The sequence below is a fragment of the Fundulus heteroclitus genome, unplaced genomic scaffold (assembly GCF_011125445.2).
Source record: "Fundulus heteroclitus isolate FHET01 unplaced genomic scaffold, MU-UCD_Fhet_4.1 scaffold_40, whole genome shotgun sequence".
NCBI lineage: Eukaryota > Metazoa > Chordata > Actinopteri > Cyprinodontiformes > Fundulidae > Fundulus > Fundulus heteroclitus.
Genome location: NW_023396813.1, coordinates 1574691 through 1598180, shown reverse-complemented (window position 1 = coordinate 1598180; position 23490 = coordinate 1574691). Strand labels below are relative to the sequence as shown.

The 23490-nt window shown below is 38.8% G+C and overlaps 1 protein-coding gene across 5 annotated transcripts in view; it reads right to left on the bottom strand.

The window, feature by feature from the left end:
* Positions 1-18681, bottom strand: part of LOC105923506 (E3 SUMO-protein ligase PIAS2) — a 170308-nt gene extending 151627 nt beyond the window's left edge. For 3 of the 5 annotated variants that reach the window (XM_036130951.1, XM_036130953.1, XM_036130952.1), the window contains exons 1-7: positions 18530-18681; positions 17999-18160; positions 15593-15667; positions 15077-15164; positions 14951-15001; positions 1573-1663; positions 1350-1484 (exon numbers count right to left, since the gene is read on the bottom strand). In XM_036130951.1, the coding sequence (XP_035986844.1) occupies positions 1350-1484; positions 1573-1663; positions 14951-15001; positions 15077-15164; positions 15593-15667; positions 17999-18131 (573 nt within the window). In that variant the 5' untranslated portion in view covers positions 18132-18160; positions 18530-18681. Of the gene's footprint in view, positions 1-1349; positions 1485-1572; positions 1664-14950; positions 15002-15076; positions 15165-15592; positions 15778-17998; positions 18161-18529 lie in introns of those variants that run through there. The other 2 variants (XR_004929136.1, XM_036130949.1) reach the window with 1 other exon arrangement.
* Positions 18682-23490: the final 4809 nt, after the last annotated feature.

Here is a 23490-nt window from a genome sequence, read left to right as displayed (position 1 = left end):
TCGCTTCATGCTTGCTCAGTATGAGGGATTGCAGCAAAGCCATGTACAATGCAGATGACTCTTCCTGTGGCTCTACGCTTCCCCAGGAGTGAATGCTGCTTGTCGGGACTTTGATCCAATCAACTGGTTTCCTTATATAGGACATTTTTGACCAATCTGTATAATCTGACCCAATCTGTATAATATGATTGAACTTGACTTTGTAAAGTGCCTTGAGATGACATGTTTCATGATTTGGCGCTATATAAATAAAATTGAATTGAATTGAATCTTTAGTCGAATTGATTACTGCAACGGTGTTTTCACAGGTCTGCCTAAAAAGTGGATCAGACAGCTGAAGCTGATCCAGAACGCTGCTGCCCGTGTCCTCACTAAGACTAAGAAAGTAGAGAACATCACTCCAGTTCTAAAGTCCTAACACTGGCTCCCTGTATCTCAGAAAATATACTTTAAAATCCTTCTGTTAGTCTATAAATCCCTGAATGGCTTAGCACCTAAATACATCACAGACTTATCAGTGTATCAACCCTCCAGACCACTCAGGTCTTCTGGCTCCAGCTTTTTCTGCATACCTAGAACCAGAACTAAACACGGAGAAGCAGCAATTAAGCTTAGTTCCTATTCTCCACTGACCTGGAACAAACTTTCAGAAAACTGTAAAAGTACGGAAAGCCTGAGTTCCTTTAAATCAAGATTGAAAACACATTTGTTTAGGATTGTCTTTGACTGCTCTAGTTAAACTGTTTTTACTGAAACATCTTTAGTTCAACTTTTTTAGTCCAACTGTTTTTAATGTTCTATTTTGTTTCTACATTTTATTCCTACTTGCTTTTATTCTGTCTTATTTTTCTATATTTTAATCATGTAAAGCACTTTGCATTGTCTCTGTACTGAATTGTGCTATACAAATAAATTTGCCTTGCCAAGTCAGTCTCAATAGCAGAGTCCATTTTAGTTTCCAACTCTGCCATTACACCCTGCCCTGATCGCAAAAGTCTATCTTATGCAATAACCTCAAGGCTCAGTACTCAAAGTAAAGAAGTAACTAGCTGTCCAAAAAACAAAAAAAAAATAAAAATCACTCAAGTAAAACTGTAGGCAATGGGTTGAGGAATTGAAATCTAGGCAGCCATCCTGCACAACCGACCACCAGACCCATGTAGAGTCCCATGTGACCATTTCTGTAGCATGATGGGGAAAGGTGTAATGAACTGTGTGGGCGAATACATCCAATAACCAAACACATTGACATAACCAGTTGTACCTTTTGCATCTATGGATTTAGACAGCTTGGACTACAAAATTGCAGCAAGAAATAATCGAAAGAGTTTGTTCTTTGTTACCCTCACCTTTCCAATTTCTGGGGCCCATGTCACTGCAATCTGGTTAGGCACAGCGGATGAGAGTCTGACAAGGGAGGTAATGTTTAGGGGTCTTCCTGATTTCTTCTGTTCAATTCCATTTTTTGGTGGTGGTGCAAGTCCCTACAGATATAGAAAATGTAGTCGTTTTACACCATTTAATTTTTTATACTGGATTACACTTTACTGGACAAGGAAAATCAGGACTTACGGGCAAAGGGAAAAGCTTGCCATTGACCTTAACACAAAGACTGTTAGGGAAATTATCATCTTGAGGACAACTTGTCTCTGCCAAGCAGAACCTGAAAGTTAAAAGAGTTAAGAGTTTCTTGTATGCATATTTATAGGGATGGAAAAACTTGTGGCAATTCACTATAATACTACAGTTTGTAAAAGTCTTTGCATCCAAGAAATAGCATAATAGATGGAAACACACATCAAAGCCCCTGAGAACCAAATAACAGATATTAAGAAATGTTTGGGTGATTTGGCCTCTGTGAAATCAAGCCTGAAAAATGTTGACATAATTTTTGATTCTTTTGTTGTTAAACTTCCTGTGTTCTGTTGCGTTTACCTTGTCAGCTGCTGTTTTTACGTTATGATAAATGCTGGATAATAATACTACTAAGCCGGGCATGAGTCCTATTCATTTTGTCTCCTGGAACTGTAGAGGCCTTGGTAAAAGTGCTTAAAAGAGCAAAGGTGTTTTCACATTTAAAATCACTTTCATTCAATATCATCTTTCTTCAGGAGGCGCATATTCAGCCAACTGAGCAGAGACGATTGAGATCTTCATGGGTGTCACAGGTTTACCAGTCAAATTTTTCTTCCAAGGCTAGAGGGGCTGCAATCCTTATCCGCAAATCCATTCCATTTATCTTTAACTCCATGTCTGCAAATTCAGGGGGGAGATATGCGTTTGTCAATGGCGATATCAGTTCCCTCCCTGTTGCTTTATTAAATATTTATTCCCTGAATTATGACTGCCCCGATTTTTTCTGCAAGATATTTGACATTTTTGCACAATGCAATGGAAATGGAATAGAATTCTATAAAAGTCATTTGGATCTGGTTGCCCCTCTTCTTCTGCGTATGGTGAACCCTTCAGTGAAAGGAGTATTTCCTCAGAGTTTGTATGATGCTAATATCGGTCTTCTCCTGAAGAAAGGCAGGGATTGCTCTAATGTTGCCTCATACCGTCCTTTAAGCTTACTAAACTGCGACCAACAAATAATTGCCAAAGTATTAGCTAATCGTTTAAACACATAGCTCGCCTGATCCATCCTGACCAGACTTGCTTCATCCCTAGCAGGTATTCTTTTTCAAACACTCGACTCCTGTATTGGCTTTCATGCGGACAATGTTATCTTGACTCTTTCAGATGTCACAATCTCTCTTTCTCTGCTTCTTACTCTTATAAAAAAAATAAGGCAAGTTTTCCAGTTTTACTATTAACAAGGACAAAAGTCTTTTTATACCTCTGTCAGATGGTCTGGACACTGCTTTTCTTAGTAAAAGTTTCCAGAAGTTATTTTGAGTATCTGAGGATAAATATCACAAAGGATCCTAAACTCTTTTTTTTTTTTTAAACATAACTTTCTGGATTTAATCAACAAACTTAAATCTATGGTCGACGGGTGGAAGCTCCTCCCCCTTTCCTTGATTGGTCGTTTTAATGTTGTCAAGATGGTGGTCCTCCCGAAACTGACTTTTCTTTTTCAAAAGATACCCATTTATCTCACTGCATCTTTTTTTTTTTAGGATGATAGGTTCCATTATAATTCCTTTTGTCTGGGCCGGTAAACTAGCCTCGTGAGACCATCCTGATCTCGCGAGCTTTCAAGGTTTCACTCGCAGATCAGTCTGGATACTCTCCGTTAAAGAAAATTTGGAGCCGTTCACCAAACGAACGTCCAATCATCGTTGGCTTTGAGGCGGGTTGAGGTGTGACGCAACGAGAAGTGCGACAGTTCAGTCTAAAGAACATGGTGGCTTCAGCCGATGAAACTAGCGTTAGCGTGGCTATCGACCAAGTTTTATCGGAATTACAGAGTATTTTTTTGCTGAGCTAACGAGCCTTTACCTGCAGCAGCAAGAGTAGCTTGGCTTGTGGTTGTGTTTTTGTCGTCGCTCGTAACAGAGCGACGACGAATCTGATTGGTTCATTTGGCCCGTCTATCACCAACATAGGCCAATCAGCTAACCAGTATTTTCGCCCCTTCCCAAAATTACTTCAACGGAAGGTTTCCAGATGGATATGCGGAGCAAATCTATCTGGCGGAGTCAGGTAACCGGTAAACACCCTCGAATCTCAAAGTCTCACCTACAGAAACCTCCTGCTGAGGGAGGTCTAGGCCTTCCTGTTTTTCGTTATTACTGGGCTTGTAATACCAGAATCTGGGTTTTTTGGAGTCACGTCTATCCGAGGGGTGAAGAGATTGACTCACTATTTCCCAATTCGCCCCTAAATGAAAATCTTGCATCTTTGGCATTTACTACTTCCTCTCTTGCTGCTGTACTGTTTTCCCATTTTTCTTTGCCTTTTCAGTTACTGAAGATTAATTTTATACTAAAAAAATTAATTCCTGATCCTGAAGCAGATATAGATTGTCCTGAATCTCCCTGGTTTTTCCATCTATGCTCCTATTTTTCAGAACACAGCGTTTAAGCCAGGCAATATGGATGTAGTTTTAAACACTGGTTAAGTAAGGGCATAGCTGTTGTTAAGGATTTATACATTGATGATAACTTTGCTTCCTTCACGCAACTCCAATCTAAATTTGGTCTTCCTTCTAGCCACTTTTTTCAGGTACTAGCAAGTTTGTCATTTTGTCAGACTGCATTTCCCTCACTTTGTAACTATACCGGTGCAATATAGTTTCTACGAGCTTATAAAAAAGCCCCCTACCTCTAAAAAGCTAATTTCTCAGTTTGTTAATCTTTTCAGTTCATCTCCATCTACTAATCATATAAAAAGAGGCCTGGGCTTCTGATAGACTAGGGAGATTTCAGATGAGCTGTGGGATCTACAGGACTGTCTCAGAAAATTAGAATATTGTGATAAAGTTCTTTATTTTCTGTAATGCAATTAAAAAACATGAGATGTCAAACATTCTGGATTCATTACAAATCAACTGAATTATCGCAAGCCTTTTATTGTTTTAATATCGCTGATTATGGCGTAGAGCTGAAGAAAACTAAAAAATCCTATCTCAAAATATTAGAATATTTCCTCAGACCAAGTAAAAAAAAAAATTATAACAACAAAACAAAATCAAACATTTGAAAATGTCCATTAATGCACTCAGTACTTGGTTGGGAATCCTTTTGCACAGATTATTGCATCAATGTGGCGTGGCATGGAGGCAATCAGCCTGTGGCATTGCTGAGGTGTTATGGATGCCCAGGATGCTTCATTAGCAGCCTTTAGCTCATTTGCATTGTTGGGTCTGGTGTCTTTCAGCTTCTTCTTCACAATACCCCACAAATTCTCTATGGGGTTCAGGTCAGGGGAATTGGCAGGCCAATCAAGGATAGTAATGCCATGGTCAGTACACCAGTTACTGTGAGAATCTGATGTCGTCTCTTAACCACTACCATACTTGTGATTTAGTTTACTGAACCAAGCTGAGTGTTTTTCAAGGCTCAGGAAACCCTGCAGTGTTTCGAGTTAATTAGACGATTCAAGTGATTAGTTGAATAGCATACTAGTATACTTTTTCACGATATTCTAATATTTTGAGATAGGATATTTGGGTTTCTTAAGCTGTAAGCCATAATCAGCGATATTAAAACAAAAAAAGGCTTGCGATATTTCAGTTAATTTGTAATGAATCCAGAATGTATGACATTTCATGTTTTTTAATTGCATTACAGAAAATAAAGAACTTTATTACAATATTCTAATTTTCTGAGACAGTCCTGTAAGTCTGTCAAAAATCAAAACCTGTTCCATTAATTCTAGAATGCAATTTATTCAATTCAAGGTTATCCATCATCTGCACTTTTCTAATACCAAACTCAAGTCGATTCCCTATGTCTCACCAACATGTGACAAATGTAAATCAGATGATGGGACTTTGGGTGTGTTTTGGTCCTGCCCTAAGCTTATGGATTTCTGGTGCAGGATATTTAAATTTTATAGTAACGCTTATAGTAAGCTTCTATAGCTTCTATATCCGGATAAACATTTGATCATTTTGGGTTGCTCTAAATTCTCTCTTACTCTTCCAATGTCTCTGCAGCAGGCTCTAATGTTTGGTGTGGTGGTTGCAAAACGGGTTATTCTGCGGGAATGGAAATCCTCTACCCTTCCTTGCTTTAAGAAATGGCTTAATGATATGATGTCCTGTATGTATCTCTAAGAAATATGATACTCTTTGTCAGACAACCATGTTCTTTGAACCAAGTTCTTTGATGTGTGGGGTCCTTTTAATAGATACATACAAAATAATGGGCTAAAATGACTGCCGTACTCATCTGGACCTGTATTTTTATTTATTTATTCATTCATTATTATTGTAATTACTGTCATTATAATTTATTGCTTTCATCTTTTTAAGATTCTCAGAAGCTAGTTTGCCAGCCAAGAAAAGTCTGCGATGAAAACCATTAATGTAGTCAAACAAGATGGATGGTGGATCAGAACTCTCCAAGTTAGTCTTTAGAACAGCAAGAGGCCCATGTACGTAATGTCCAGACAGTAGTTAATTTGGACTGAACCCTGTGCTTTCTTGAACAACTTCACAGGCTGCCAACAGAAGCCAAGGCAGACCTTCTTCCCAGTCTCTACTCAACTTTGCAGTATGCTCGCAACAATGCCTTCAGGGTTTGGTGAAAACGCTCTAGCACCCCCTGGCTTTCAGCATGTTAAGCACTGCTTTGTTGATGGACTACACAAAGTTTTTAAAAATTTCAGCAAACATACGTGAAGGGAAATTGGTACCTCTGTCTGAATGGTCTTTGAAATTCCAAACACTGAAATGAAATTTGACACAGCTTTGACCACCGACTCTGTTGTAATGGTTTTCAGAGCATATGCCGCAGGATAACGACTGCTTTTACACATAACTGTCAGTAAATACACAGATCCCGACTTTGAAGGACTCAGTGGGCCAACACAGTCTATGATCAAGTATTCAAAGGCTTACCAGCAACAGGTATAGAAAAAGGTGAAGCTGGTTTCAAGTTGTGATTAGGTTTCCCAGTTAACTGAAAAGTATGATAAGTTTTCACAAAATAAGCGACATCTTTTTTCAGACGCGGCCAATAAAAATGACGTAAAGCTCAATTATAAGTTTTATTGACTCCTAAATGGCCAGACAATTCTCCATGAGCAGTTTTCAAAACAAGGTCTCTAAAATTGACGGGAACAACAACTTGATAAACTGGACCTACAATATCCCGGTCACTATAAGGCAACCATTTACATACCAACACATCTTGTAGAAAATACCCACATGACACCTTTGTGTCCTGTTCAGCTGCCTGGACTTGTTTAAACAGAGCAGCTAGGGTTTTGTCCTCCGGCTGGGCTGCAATAAACTTGCTGAGTGACAAAGGAACAGGAAGAGTTGGCGAACAGGCAGTCTTCTTAATAGAACCAGGCTTACAAGACTCAACCTCCTTAACAGCCAAAGAACAAGTGATGGCACGAGTTACTGCACAAGCTGGGAAAGCCTCAGGAAAGTCTCAAGCACATACGTCTGACACAGAAACAGATGGAGAAGCTCGGACCACTGGACGAGGTGCAACATCTCGCCACACACGTCCACCTGCCAAAATGAGAGACACACCTTCCACAGGCAAAGAGGGACGAACAGCTAAAGTTACTTTACCTTGTACCAGTTCTGACTACAAGTAGATCTTATGGAGAGAAACAGAGAAAGTTTCCAACCCAATACCTCTAATTAAGACGTTACAACCAATATCAGACAATGGAGAAAATGGCAAAACAGATTCCAATATGAAAGATTCAGATGCTCCGGTGTCACGCAGAATCTTCACAGCCACTTTATTTGAACTGCCACTACCATGAAACAAACCCATGTGTGATGAAGGACAGTCAAAGGATAGTCTTGTCCAACATCTTTCTCAAAAATCTGGGGATCTGTATCAGTCAATTCTGAAAAAGACAAAGTCAACAGGTGCAGCTAAAACAGTTGGTCTTACACTTTCAACTTTAGCTGGAGGTGTAGACTCCACTCAATGCAACTGTGAAATACTGGCTAAAGCCACAGGTTTTTGATGATCTTGTTTACTTCTACCTGATTTATTTAGAGGACACTCATTTTTCCAGTTTCCCTTTTGGCAACAATAGTTACAAACTGAGTCCGCTTTAAATTTCAATGTAGGTTCCAATCTAGTTTTACCAGAGAACCAGTCATGATGGGATTCCTTAAAGGTACGGCCACCTTTCAAATTATAATCACTCAAAGCTTTATAGGCCCGTTTACACTACACTTTTTTAACCAAGCCGAGACCAGTCCGAGCTCGGTAACCGAGATAACTCTTGTGTGTAAATGGTCAGCAGAGTGAACCAGACCGCGCTAACGATAACCGGACCGTGCTAACTGCAGACCAGTTCATCAGCAGGTCTCGGACTGGTTTTTTTTATCCCGGTTCCCTGAGAACGAGGAGCGCATGAGCAGACCGCGTCATGCCCTTACAGTCAGCTGACTGTCCGCGGGTTTCCCGGCGTGTCTGGCTGCACGTCCCGATTCACACTCCATTCAGACAAATTTCAGACATTCATAATAATACTAGCTTCCTTACCGTGCCACACGGTTTCCAGAGATGATTCTGCTTATGAACCTCAGCGTCTGTTGTTGTTTCCCGCGTCTGTAAATCCTTATTAGACGTTAATTTGTCTTATCCACGTCCCAAAAGCCGAATCTGTCTAACAATAACATCCTGAATGTGACGGGTGCCGCCATTTTGATTTGCTCGGTCCCGCCTTCAATCCCAGAGAGCGGTAGTAACGCAGATCGCCACTAGGAGGCGAGGAGCAACCAAGGAACCATAACCGAGATAACTCCTGTGTGTGTAAACGGCTGCATTTATCTCAGTTAACTGGACCAAGCTAGGACCGGTCTCGGCATGGCTCGGTTTTTAGGTGTAGTGTAAACGGGCCTTATGGGTTAGAACATACTCATCTGCTAAGACAGCAGCTTTAGCAACAGTTTTTACTTTTTGTTCATTAACATATATGGCAACCCGATCTGGAAGAAATGTTCTTGAACTGTTCCAACACTATCAAATCACAAAGGGATTCAAAATCATTCACTCCTTCGGCTGATAACCAGCGATAAAACTGGGTGTTTAGTTCTGTGACCAGATCGCTATTTGTCTGTTTTTTAGCCTTCCTACAGTTCCTAAATTGTTGCCTGTAATGTTCAGGAACCAGTTCATAAGCCTTCAAAAAAGCTTCTTTAATAGATTTTTAGCCTCTCTTTCAGCTTTAGTTAATGAAATATAAGCTTCTTGGGCCTAACCCACCATCACACTTTTCAGCAGAATGGAGCAATCTAGATCACTCCAGTCATAGTCCTCTGCCATGTCCTCAAACAGAGAAAAACACATCAGGATCCTGTTCATTAAACTTAGGCAACAGCTTCAACGTGTTAACCAAGTTATGTCCAGAAAACCCATCACCACCTTGAGAAAGATTAAAAGATCCACCACTTAACCTGCTCTCAGACCTCAACTTCAAACGCTCCCCTTCCAGAGATAATTTCTTGAACTCCAACTCATGTGCTAACCTCTTTTCTTCTAAAGCTAGTTTTCTTTCCTCAAGCTCATGTGCTAGCCGCAATTTTTTCCAACTCAAACTGCACTTCCATCTCACTTCTCTCAGATTGAAACTTTACTTGAAAAGTTTGAGATACTGTTGGACCCGACGACTCATCTTCCAACTTAAAAAAAAAAGGCACCATATAAAGAATCTTAACTGAGAGAAGTTACATCTGTCACATCAGCATCTGAAATCAAAACAGTAACCGGGGTAACTTTAATCCTTTTGCAGCTTCAAAATAAATTTTAAAGTGTTCAGCTACTTGGCGAATCTGGTCCTTTGTAAGCTTTTCCAATAGTTCTACAGTTGGGGAAGACAAAAAAGAACCCACAGTATCCCCTTTCAGAGAAAATAATCCAACAAACCAATTTCCAAAACAGAACTAGTCAGAAAATACCAAATTCTTTAACCAATAACCATCAGGAAGGGCATGACTGGTACAAACAAGTGGCAAATCTCCATTTTCCTGCAGCTAACTAAGTGACTAACCTTAGCCTAGTCTTCAGGCTTTCCTCCAAGAGCCAATGCACTTGAAGCACCAAGATACTGCTGGCAGCAAATCCCTCTAGGCCAAAAACCTCTCATGGTAGAAAACCACAGCGGTGCCCTCAGTCCAGAGTCCAACCCAAAAATAAACTAAAATAATACAGGGTCGTCTAAAATGGAGATGCCAAAACAACAAACACCAGACAGCACTTACCTATTATAAAACAAAAATAATTCTCTCTCCCCCCTCCAACAAAAGTCCCAAAATCCTCATAGACCTCCAACAACATACAAATGGAACACCAAAAATGGAACCTTACTAGATTTTGGACAAACACCTTAAACCAGTCAAAAAACTACCAATAACCTGCAACCAGGAAAACCAAAGTTAGGGGCATGTAACTGCAACCTGAACACAACAATGAGGCCAATTAAGCATAATTACATAATTTTCTGATTAAATGAAATTTTTATTTATTAAATTATACTAAAGAAATAAAACCTGAAAAACCAAAAAGAGATTAATGCAAAACCCATAACTAACCAGAAATAAACAAATGCAAAACAAACCAAACAAAACCCAACCATAAGATATAAACCAAACCAAATAGGGTTATGAGGAGGGAGAGCAGGAAAAGAGGCTCCCCTCTGCTGCACGCCTAGCTGCTTTTAAGCAGCAGAGCTCCAATTAGGGCAAACATAACACCTGCAGATGGCCTGTCTCCAGGGGTCCGTTCTTCATATGTTGCTTAAAACATCCGAGATCAAATGACACATCCAAGATGATTTCATCCGGCTAATCATGATCCGGCTAATTGGGTTCTTCGAACACACCTGTTGTTTACGATTAGTATGGCTGGATTGAGTTATCTGAGACAACTGCGCGTTCATGCGTTTGTTTAAAAGGGGAAATGTATCGATAGTAGAAACAATGATCAGTAGCGCTGCTATTGGCTGGTCAGCATGGCCAAAGAACGCCCACAGTTTTTCTCCCAAGCAGAACACGAGCTTTAATGGAGGGTTTGCCGAATTTGAGTCATTAATTAAAACACCTCAAAATCTGTTAAAGCCAGGAGAGAGGGCTGGCAAAAAGCAGACAAATTAATGCGTAAATACTGTCCATGGTAGATGTTTCTATCACTTTCTACAGTATGAATGTTTGCATTTTAATAATCTCATATTTACTTTGTTCTTTTATATCAGAGCCTCCACAGGACCCACTAGAACATGGGGACAAGTAAAAGTGAAATACAAGAATATTCTACAAAATGTTAGCCTTTAATTATTATACTTTATTTTAAAAAGGCACTTGTTGTGTCAAGAGATCCAAATTTCAGTGTCATTCCTTAGAGACGGGAAGTAAAGGACTCAAACTGGGAATTTTAACAAAAAAAAATCTTTATCCATAAAAAATGAAAATGTTCCTTTTCCAAGTCATCCACAGTTTCACGGTAAAACTGTATTGGTCCGTGGCAAGATAATCCATCCATAGTTTTTTCTAATACAATATACGGCTCGACAGGAAGCAAGCCTTTCAAAGTAAAACTAAACTTCACAACAAAATGGCCCGAACAAATCTTCTTACTATAGGATAAAAATAAAAAGCAAACCATCATACAAGTAACTTAAATATTTTAGATTTATGGCTCCAACACCACTTTTTCCTCTTTAAAAGCTAAATGATGTTAAATGATGTGTTTGTCTGTTTATAACAGCCATCAAGAAAAATCTCTCTACAATTAAACTGTCGCACTGCGCTAAAGGATCCTCTCTATTGCGCAATACGCGATTAATTCGAAAAACTCTGAAATTATTCTTGCACCTTCTGCAACAGGTTGCAGTCGCAAAAATGGACATGGCTACGACAGACTTCCCATCTCCTCCGCTTATACAGCCGTGATCTAATCTTGTTTACATGAAATAAGCCTGCTCTCGAGCAGGCTTAAGCTGGCGCACATGTTGCTATGACAACAAGTGCAGGATGTCTTTCGAAGATCCAAACGATCCAAGATCATGCCAAATCGTCAACAATGAAATCCTGCTAACTGAGTTAGCGACGTACGAAGAACGGACCCCTGAACCCTATTAGGAAAAAAAACAGAGACCCACTGCAGCCGTAACACAGTTCTCCAGTAAACTGACACTGTTCTGTCTAGTTGATTTTTGTTTTTGTTTGACTTTTTGTTATCTTTTTTTTCTTCTGTCTTGGCTGTTTAACTCTGAAAAATCATAAATAAATGTATAAAAAACATATATACATTTCCTTCAAGGTTAAGACTAAACACATGAGAACTGAGAACTCAATAAAGGGCTGAGTTGGTTGAGGTTGCAAGTTTGAATGCTTGTATTATCAATGAAACAACTGTTAGATGCATGAAACAAGTTTAAAGTCTCAATTATTTTTATCTAGAGCTGTATGGGGCTGTTAAATGATCAGGCGGAGTTGATGTTGTCTTTTTAAAGAGAAACAACTGGTTACTGTTCACAAAGTGAGCTTACAGTTTAGAGGTTTGTTTCAAACACAGTCAAACAGGGAGATAAAATACAACCAGGGTTGATTAGCAAACAAACTATTAAAATAGGCAATTAAAGGTGTTAGAATTGCTCTTTGCTTTGAGTGAAAGGAGTATTCAATTAGAAGACCTTTGGTTTGATGCATGTCAAGCTGAAACTGATTCATACAACTGTTTCCTGTCTTCTCCCTAGGCTACGCCTACTTCGTGAATATCAACCAATTACGACATGGTGTGCGCTTGGGGCATGCACACACTTCCTTTTTCTCAGATGAGCTTTTCAAAATAAGAAGAAGAGATACGTAGGAATGCTTCTGATTAAAATCACAAAGAAACTGGAAATCTACATAGTGGAGCATTGTTTTACAAACTTAAGGGTTTTCTGTTTGGGTTTTTCAGAAACATATCAAGTATTTTAGAACTGGTTCACCATTAAGTTTCTGAAAGGTTTTAATATACAATACTTTGTTGAGACTGTGTGTTAAAGGAGGTAAGATGAACATTGACACAGTAGCCATCAAATGGATAATATGATAAAATTAGGCTGAAGAGAACTTTCAACTGTCAGATATTGAATGGTGAGACACATATGGGAGGAATTCTGTTAAGAATTATGGAGAAAAACTGCTGCAGATGAAGTTAACTTTACAATTTCTCCTTTAATATAGGAGTAATGCAAGACGTAATGATTACAGTGCAGGAGTTTAAACTGAGAGAAAAATAATTGTGAGCGGGAATATCTGGATGTGAACGTGGTTGAAGGAGGTTTGGGATAAATGACACATGGTTGGGAGTTTAATAAGAACACTACTTACACCTTGTTTCTGTTCCTCAACAGAAAACAAGGCCTGATGTCTGCCAACCATCTTCACGGAGCGTTTTACTGGGAATAAAATGCTCATTCCCTGAGCCAGGACTGAACACTCATTACCATCCAGTTCAATCGTTGTTCAAATGGAGAAACAAGAAAAGGACTTAAGAAGTTTGAGAGCAACAAGCCAGAGAACTATGATTTGTTGTTCGGAAACGGAGAACAGTTGCCTGAGAACCCTGAGCAGAAAACTTAAGCGCAATTAGATTCACATCTGCCACATGCTCTGAAAGGCCCGAGGACTTGTTTACATGTGTTACTGACATACAGACTCTTTTTATATTGTGTTACTGTTTTTTACAGCTTTTCTATTCCGCTGACTTCCATGATCATGTTTGATTTTATGTGTTATGACACCTACACTGTGATGTTGCATTAAGTTGATCAGTATGGTTTTATGGTAAAAAATGGAAACTGTCTGCTTCAGACCCACACACCAAGACCCACAGTTTATGCAATATTTTGCTTTGACATAGGGAGATTCAGGATCTGATTGGCACTAAAGATCCTTAAAATACTTGGTAATGATAATTTTTAGATTCAATACGGGGTCTTCTTGCTCAGATTGGCCGAGAGCAGGCTCTCCCTGGGGCCGTATCAGTTTTCATCATCTCTTAGACGACATGGCGTTTTCTGGTGGGGAAACCCCAACCTGCCCTGTGATGCCCCCTACTGGTACTCTTGGATTTGTAAGGTATGAAAGTGATGGATGTTTGTCCATGGAATGAAGAATGGAGGACCAAGTAGGAGGTTTTTCAGGGTGGAGGTAGAGAAGACGGATTTGACCTTGGTTACTGAACAGTCTTAGCTTACCTAGTCTAATATAAAATTAAAATAATGTGCGCATAGGAACCTAAGACAGGCCTAGCTCAATTAGTTGAACCCTAAATTGTAGGTAAATACTTGGACTGTGGTCTTGAGTGATAAATGCTGAATTATGAATTATTCATGCTGATTGGTGCAAGAATGTTTCCATTGATGTTTGTCCGCCCAATTTTTGGGACTGTTTTCATTGTTCTGTGCCATTGGGGCACACCAAGAATCCTGCCGGAGAAACCTTACACTATAATTAACTTTTTATAGCTAGGGTGAGATCTCTGCCAAACATGCCTCAATTCTTCCCAGGGACAAGTCTCTGAAGGACCTGAACTTTGAATTAACTGTTTTTCTCGTCCACAGGAATCCAGTGACTCGTTAGTGTTCCAAATCATGGCTGAAGAACCCATTTGCAAATCTGAAAATAGAGAATTACATCTCCATTATCAGATTTAAAGTAATGGAGGGTAATGCAGCAGTCTCCTCTCCAAGTAACTGCCCATCACAGCAGGGCGCCCACTGTATAAAGCCTATCTGCCCAGAACAATCATTCTCTTTTGCCCACTGTTTGTCAGTAGCATCGAACAGGATCACTCTCTCCTTGTCTGTGGGCCCACATGGAGAGGCAGGAAAAAAAAAACTCATCCAAGCCGGGATTCACAAGGAGTGAGACTAGCCGGCTACAACTGCTTCCAACTGGATGCTCCAAACTCAACCGAATGGACACAGAGCCAGAGGTTTGGCAGAGAAATGAGCAGGGACAGTTAAAATGGTTTACTTTTAATGTGTTATACTGTTTGTTTTTAAGATTTGAGCAAGGCAGGAGGACCTGGAGCTTACATGCAAAGCTACCGTTAACAGTCTTGAAACAAAGCTATGCTGATGTGTTTTGGGTGTGTTAAACGGTTTTGATAAACATCATTTCCATAAGGGTTTTATACACCGATGGGACATACATTTTTGTGTTACTGACCATTATGGTCAGTACGACAACGAAAAGTCCTATGGCACACCAGCACCCATGATCCCACTCATCCCAAACTTGCGAGCCATTCACCGTTACGCTGGGGGAACCTGTTCATTATTCAATCAATTTGTATGAGATTCTTACCTTAGTTGAATTTGAACCATGTAGTCCCTTCTGCCACCTGGCAGGAAGTCTCTAAAACACAAGATACAAAAATTTTAATTTACATGATTTATTCAACAATCTAAAAGACTAAGAAAATGGTCATACCTGGATATGCAAACTTCTCGAACTTGCTGTGGTGTTAAAGCAAAAATGAAATACTTTTCTTGATGGTACCTCTGTGAAGGACTTGCTCCTAAAAAACATTGCTCCTGTTATAAAATGATTTACTTTACCATAGCAAACCACACACACGTACCTCTAACTATGTTAGAACTCTGTTTTAAACATGTCTTATCAAGTATTTGCCAACCATCACACTAACCGTACTCTCAACTTACCAGCACATTCCTAACCTTAACTTAAAAGTTAATTTACACCTATCTGTAACGATAAAAAAGGTGGTCTTCAAACTTCAGAAGGTAAATGATTATACCAGAAGTGGTCCAAAAGAAAATGTAAACACGTACAAACAAACACACTGCTTACTTTTAAATTCTGTATTTTCCCTAACATACCTTAAAGTACAAATAAGATTATAATCAACTATAAATGTTTAAGTGCACTGGTCTTTGTAAAGATATAGTAATATGTTTGCTGTAAACATAACTGGAATACAGAGACCTAGACTTGAAGGCTTGACAAGAACATCCAGCACATCATAGAATGGCAGGGGTTTCATCTGTACATCAGGATGAACTGGGGGGATAAAAGGTGCAGGCTGTTGAAGGTTCATGCTGCTTTTGGCACAGTACCACACTGCTGTTTCGCCTATCAAGAGGCTGAAGTGTGTGTTACAGGGCTGACTCCTGCCAACAGAGAGAAGTAGTTAGTACATTTTCTCTATAATCCTCAAAACCTCAGTTGGGGTGGGCACTGCCTATCACCTTGGAACCCCAACCAAGCCCAATCCCTCACCTTACAACATGCCCCGCTCCCTAGCTAGCAAACCACACGGAGTTCCTCCCACTTTTTTTTCAGATGAGGAACATTGCATGGGGTGGAAAATGGAAGGGACAAATGTTTTGTTGTTGGCTGCAACAAACAACATGTCTGTGCACATTCTCTTTGTCAAGGGGAACAGAGATGTGTGGCTTCATTTTATTTTTAATGGCAATCTCCCAGCCAGAGACAACCTTCCTTGAGACAGCCAAGAATAAGCGATTTTGAAAAACTACTTACAGTACACAGTAAGATCTATGATAAGACTTCTATTGAAGGAAAGTCCTGTTCCTTATGTTTGTTGGAAATCTACAGATGCCAGTAATGATTTGTCTTGTCTGTTGTGCATTCCTTATCGGCAAGAACATAATCTTTTATTTTGTAAAAGCTAATGCTACTCATAGCCAAAGTAACCCTAAACCATCAGTAGAATCGGGGAAGTCTGCTGGGGGTTCCTCATTTACAGGGAAAGTCTCAGTTTTGGATGACCCCAGACATGTCCCCAAATATAGCGTTTGGTGAATGATTAAAAAAATGTGTGCAGTGTTATTATGGTAACAGAGTAGACAGAGCAAGTTAGCATGTTGCCCATAACAACAGCAGTTATGGCAGCTGGCCATGATGTTTTAAAGCCGCCTTAAAAAAAAAAAAAAAAGAGTGGACACAGGCTTGTCACCAATGTTCCCCCAAATTTTTCATGTGTCTGAGCATTCACTGGAGCTCTGTGAGCAACACAACACATGCACACTGAAGCTACACCAGTGTTATAACTGTCCAAAACTTGAGATTATAACAAGTTACATGGCTTACTAAAATAAGCAAATATGTCCAATTTACCCCGATTACACAAAAATCAAGACAAATCTTGGGATTGTTTTATGAGCTGTATAGTGTGTTTTATGTCAGAGTAGAAGTCCTGCTAAGGAAGAACTGAGAGACATCGCCTTGTAAGCCCAAGGTTATGTCTCTCAATTTTATCTTGCAATAAAGTCTGAACTCTGAAAGAGCTCAAATTTTATCACAATTAAATCTCTACAAACAAACAAACAAACAAACAAACAAACCAAACTGGTAGAAAAACAGCACTTACGATCTCAAATAAGCATTATGAAATTTAAACTCTCTGAAATGCTATTTCCCGGATTTTGTCCTATCTATCTATCTATCTATCTATCTATCTATCTATCTATCTATCTATATATATATATATATATATATATATATATATATATATATATATATATGTGTGTGTGTGTAAACCAGGCAGTGTGTAAACCAGGCAGTATGCAGTGAAATCAGTTTGGTGATAGGACAGACAGCCCCACTCAGTCCACACATGTGCCCGCTGGGGCTTATACCTGACCCCCTGAGAACTCATAATGTTTTCATGATGTTGGCTTGAAAGGCTATTATGACCAAATGGGTTGATAGAAAGGCCCCCTCTACGCAGATCTGGTAATCGCTGATATCTGAAGTTAGAACTTTAGAAAGAGTGAGGTATTGTCTCAATGGTAAATCAAACCTGTTTAAAAAAATGGGAGAGTATTTTAAAGTGTCTGAAGAATAAAAGGCCATAAACACATATAATGAGATGCTGTAAATTGTCCACATCCCAATACATGTGGTTATAACGTGTTTTCTGAATATTAAAAAAATACCAATACTAGCCCATATGATTCCCACAGTGTATTCTAATGAATGATTAGAATATTCCAGACAGCCAAGTTCCTACAATTAAACTATCCAAAACGAATGGCCACTTAAGGTATTGATACCTTTCTACTCTTACCTGAAGCAACATATTTTTACTCCGTATAATCATTCGTTCGATACTGGTATTTAGGAAACAACTATTACCTTACAGTACCTCTTCAGCAAGTTAAACAAAAGGAATTTCTTTGTGAAAACAGAACCGTTAGCATGAAGCTAAAGTTGAATTTGTTTAAGACCTTTCCATTGGAAATCTCAGCGTATTGGTGTCCTCCTACAGTTTCCTTTTAGGTCGTTATATAATTATGGCTCTTCTATTTTCAGAACTTTATTAAAGTTGAGGTAATTTAATGATGGTGAGATTTAGTTTTCGCCTACCTGTAAACCCATATTCTGTACCATTTTCTTCTTCTTCTTCGTAATCGTCGTTATCATCATCATAGACATATATACGTAGACGCCCCATTGGACGCTGCCGGCCGCAAGGCCGACGTGCCTCTAGTGCGGCCATTTTGGGTCAGACCACAGATCACACAGGTGCTGTCAGAACGAATAGGAGGCAGCTCAGATCTCATTTTATTCATGTTCACAATACTGGTGACCTTTCAGTTAAATTACACAAAACAATTTAAATTGAAGTCCAACTGGATGAGATACATGGTTATATATTTTGCAGCTACATAATATAATACACACAAATTATAAGCACACACTCTCTCTCACTCTCGCTCTCTCTCTCTCTCTCTCTCTCTCTCTCTCTCTCTCTCTCTCTCTCTCTCTCTCTCTCTCTCTCTCTCTCTCTCTCTCTCTCTCTCTCATGTATTAAGTTAGACAATCATTTAATTCAATCAATTAGTCCCATGTAGCCCCTAAAAGGGCAATTTGTCTGGAAATCGATTGAGAACTTACCTGATTCAGAGTTTTCTCCCTGTATTCTCAGATGTGTATTCTCTCTGACCGCAGCTTGGTCTGACGCAAGATGGCCGCTATGTAGGTACGTCTCTTACCCAACGTCGCGGCGTCTACGTATAAATGTCTGTGTCATGTTGGAGTTCTTCTTCTTCTTCTTCTTCTTCTTCTTCTTCTTCTGCTTGTGGAGTTTTATGGCGGTTGGCAACAAACTTTAAGTAGCATTACCGCCACTTACTGGTATGGAGTGGGGTTCCTAATGGTCTATTTATCTACTATATCTATCTATCTATCTATCTATCTATCTATCTATCTATCTATCTATCTATCTATCTATCTATCTATCTATCTATCTATCTGTACCTTAGTATTCTACTCATTTATATAATTCACTCCTTCTATAACCAAATTCTACGATATAATTTAGTTTTCTTTATATATTGAATAACTATGTCTACATGTTTACTCCCCAAATGCTTCCTCAAAATATCTAACAAATTAATCTTTTCCTTAATACATTTAAACTCTTTCCTCGTATATCTTCTCTCTCTTTCATATTTATTGCATTCTAATATAACATGTTCTACTGTTTCAAATTTTCCATAATAATCACATTTGCCGGTATTATGCTTTTGAATTTTATAAAGTGTATAATTAAGTCCTGCATGCCCAAATCTTAATCTTGTTATCACCCTCTCCTCTTTTCTATTTCGTCTTTCTCTTATTGTTTTTCAAATTTTATAAAACCATCTACCTGTTTTTTCTTCATCCCACCTTTTTTGCCATTTTTCCATAAGTTTTTCTTTAATCATACTCTTTCCCTCAGATTTACTTGTTTTAATGGTAAAACTTATAGGATTTTGAATCGCCTTCTTTGCCAATTTATCTGCCCTCTCATTTCCTTCTACCCCAATATGCGCTGGAACCCACACAAATATAACTATTAAACCCATGTTTTGTATTCTGAATAATGTATGAAATATTTCTAATAAAATGTCCATCCTACTATCTGATTTGTTATATTTTAAACTTAATAATGCAGAACTTGAATCTGAACAAATGACTGTTTTTAATGGTTTTGTGTCTTCTACCCATTGTAAAGCTAGTAATATTGCCAACATTTCTGATAATCCGTCTGTAATTCGTTTTCCTATTCTTATATTGAATTCTGTTACTACAAATGCTATTCCTATTTTTTCATTTATTTTTAATGCATCTGTATAAATTTGAATATTTTGATAATATTTGTTTAGATGTAACTGTACTGAATAACTATCTACAATGTAAGATTTATCTTGTTTCTTTTCCATTATTGTCATATCTACTGTCGCTTCTGGTAAAATCCATGGTGGTATAATTGATATTGGAGTTGTTTGAGTAATTTCTAAATCATTCATTTTAAATTATTTTCTTTTCTTTTCTTTTCAATTGTCCATCCAAAACTCCTAATTTCTTTCTTTTCTTTTTCCTAACATGGATTTAAAATTTCCCAAGTTGGATGATCTAAGTTATTACCTTTTAAATTCAGCCAATAATTTATTTCTAGTTTTGCTCTTCTTAAATCTAATGTCATTTCTCCCATTTCTACTTCTATTGCAGCTGTAGGTGTGGTTTTAAATGCTCCAGTACATAATCTTAATGCCTGATGTTGAATAATGTCTAATTTAGCCAGATGTGTTTTAGCTGCTGAACCATAAACTATACAACCAAAGTCTATGTTAGATATAATCTAATCAAGCGAGCTCTGCATAGGGTCCAATGTAATTCACCCAGCGCGATGGGAGACTCGTTTTGGGGAAACTATGGTTGTAGCTCACTGTCTGCCTTGCTGTGGTTGCGGAGAGGTGTCTGTTTTGTAGAATAAATCATCCGCCGATGCGTTATTGATTTGGAAAAACCAAATCTGAAACCACAGAAAAACATTCAAATCCCAAATGTACAGCGTTCTAATTCTTCCAGTCTATTAGCAGCTTTTCTTAAAGAGTTCGGACACTGAACGTCTGACTGCTAAATTTGACATTACTTAACAATGCTTTAGTGTGGGGAAAAGCCATGTAGATTTGACCGATGCAGTAAAAATGCTAACCAACCAATGGGCAGAAGTTGAGCCCTTAAGACACAGCCCCTCCTCATTTGCATAATGAGGCAGAAATGCATACAGAAATGTAAAAAGGACAGGCAGAAATGTAAAAACGACAGGCAGAAATAAATAGCATCACAGAAATATATAGGGTAAAAAAATACAAAGGAAGAATAAAACAGACAAAAATATTATAACATGCACAAAAATAAATACTTAAAAAAAATAAGTAATTAATAAATAAAGTTGAAGATTATAACGCACAATAAATAAATAAGGTAATTATTACAAAGGTGAATAAAAGAATAAGCTAATTAAAAGAGATATATACATTTATGTCTCACTGTATAATTTAATTTCTACCTACATTTATTCATTTGGTGGCAATTAATTGTATGCTTATTTATTTATTGAGCATTTATTTATTTCTGTATTTATTTTTAGATATGGAAGACTTGGTCCTCCATAGCCCTGAGGTGCAAAACACAACACAAAAAGAGAAAACACAACGGCAAATCAGAAAACACAACACAAAAAGAGAAAACACAACAGCAAATCAGAAAACACAACACAAAAAGAGAAAACACTACGTCAAATCAGAAAACACAACACAAAAAGAGAAAATACAACACAAAAAGAGAAAACACAACGACATTAACCAAAACGGAAAAGGTGGGTACCCTCGGGCGACAGGAATCATCGCTGATTGGACAAAAGAACTGGGGTCCGTTCTTCATACGTCGCTAACTCAGTTAGCAGGATTTCATTGTTGACGATTTGGCATGATCTTGGATCGTTTGGTTCTTCGAAAGACATCCTGCACTTGTTGTCATAGCAACATGTTCGCCAGCTTAAGCCTGCTCCAGAGCAGGCTTATTTCATGTAAACAAGATTAGATCACAGCTGTATAAGCGGAGGAGATAGGGAAGTCTGCCGTAGCCATGTCCATTTTTACGACTGCAACCTGTTGCGGAAGATGCAAGAATAATTTGCAGAGTTTTTCGAATTAATCGCGTATTGCGCAATAGAAAGGATCCTTTGGCGCAGCGCGACAGTGTAAATGTAGAGAGATTTTTCTTGGTGGCTGTTATAAACAGACAAACACATCATTTAACAGTGGCTTTTAAAGAGGAAAAAGTGGTGTTGGAGCCATAAATCTAAAATATTTAAGTTATTTCTATGATGGTTTGCTTTTTATTTTTATCCTATTCAGTGAGAAGATTTGTTCGGGCTATTTTATTGTGAAGTTTAGTTTTACTTTGAAAGGCTTGCTTCCTGTCGAGCCGTATATTGTATTAGAAAAAACTATGGATGGAATTTCTAGCCACGGAGCAATACAGTTTTACCGTGTAAACTGTGGATGACTTGGAAAAGGAAAATTTTCATTTTTTATGGATAAAGATTTTTTTTTTTGTTAAAATTCCCAGTTTGCACGTGTCCTTTACCTCCCGTGTCTAAGGAATGACACTAATATTTGGATCTCTTGACATAACAAGTGCCTTTTTAAAATAAAGTATAATAATTAAAGGCTACCATTTTGTAGAATATTCTTGTATTTCACTTTTACTTGTCCCCATGTTCTAGTGGGTCCCGTGGAGGGTCTGACATAAAAGAACAAAGTAAATATGAGATTATTAAAATGCAAAAATTCATACTGTAGAAAGTGACAGAAACATCTACCATGGACAGTATTTACGCATTAATTTGTCTGCTTCTTTTTGCCAGCCCTCTCTCCTGGCTTTAACAGATTTTTAGGTGTTTTAATTAATGACTCAAATTCGGCATAACCTTCCATTAAAAGCTCTTGTTCTGCTTGGGAGAAAAACTGTGGGCGTTCTTTGGCCATGCTGAACAGCCAATGGCAGCCCTGCTGATCATTGTTTCTACTATCGATACATTTCCCCTTTTAAACAAACGCATGAACGCGCAGTTGTCTCAGATAACTCAATCCAGCCATACTAATCATAAACAACAGGTGTGTTCGAAGAACCCAATTAGCCGGACCATGATTAGCCGGATGAAATCATCTTGGATGTGTCATTTGATCTCGGATGTTTTAGGCAACGTACGAAGAACGGACCCCTGGTCCGTCCTTTGAACCGGTGTTGTGCGCAATTCTGTTCCCCCGTGAAAATCTGTTCCCCCTGTGTCGGGAGCGCGCTTTGCAGCCGTTTTCCCGGCGCTTCTAGTTGATTTCTCGGTAAAACAACTCCTATAATCATGTCGAGGTTGTAACATTCAGTTTAATCGGCAGCTGTTTACAAAGTTGTAAAATAAAAATAAATAAACAAGGTCTTTCAGACATCTCCCGAAAACTTTGGGAAATAAAGAGCAAATGTTTCTAAATTCTCAAAAATTATGTGTGATAGTACGCGTTCTCGTGAATTGAGAAACAGCCATAATGTTTGTTTCCTGCTATCAACCATCCCATCCTCCTCTATCAGCAATGTAAAATCATACCCCACACACTGCTGCCATACTTGTGCACAGCCTTGTCACCTCCCGACTGGATTACTGCAACTCTCTCCTCTTCGGCCTTCCTCAGAAATCACTCCATAAACTACAACTGGTCCAGAACTCAGCTGCTCGCATCATAACAAGAACTCCCTCTATCCACCACATCACCCCGGTCCTCCAACAGCTTCACTCGCTCCCCGTGCAGTTCCGCATTCAATATAAAATTCTCATGGTGACATTCAAGGCCCTTCACCACCTAGCCCCCCCTTATCTGTCAGGCCTCCTGCACATTCCCACCCCCTCCCGTGCTCTTAGATCCTCATCTGCTTTACACCTGTCTGTCCCTTCCGCCCGTCTCACCACCATGGGGAGCAGAGCATTCAGCCGCTCTGCCCCCCGCCTCTGGAACTCTCTACCACCCCTA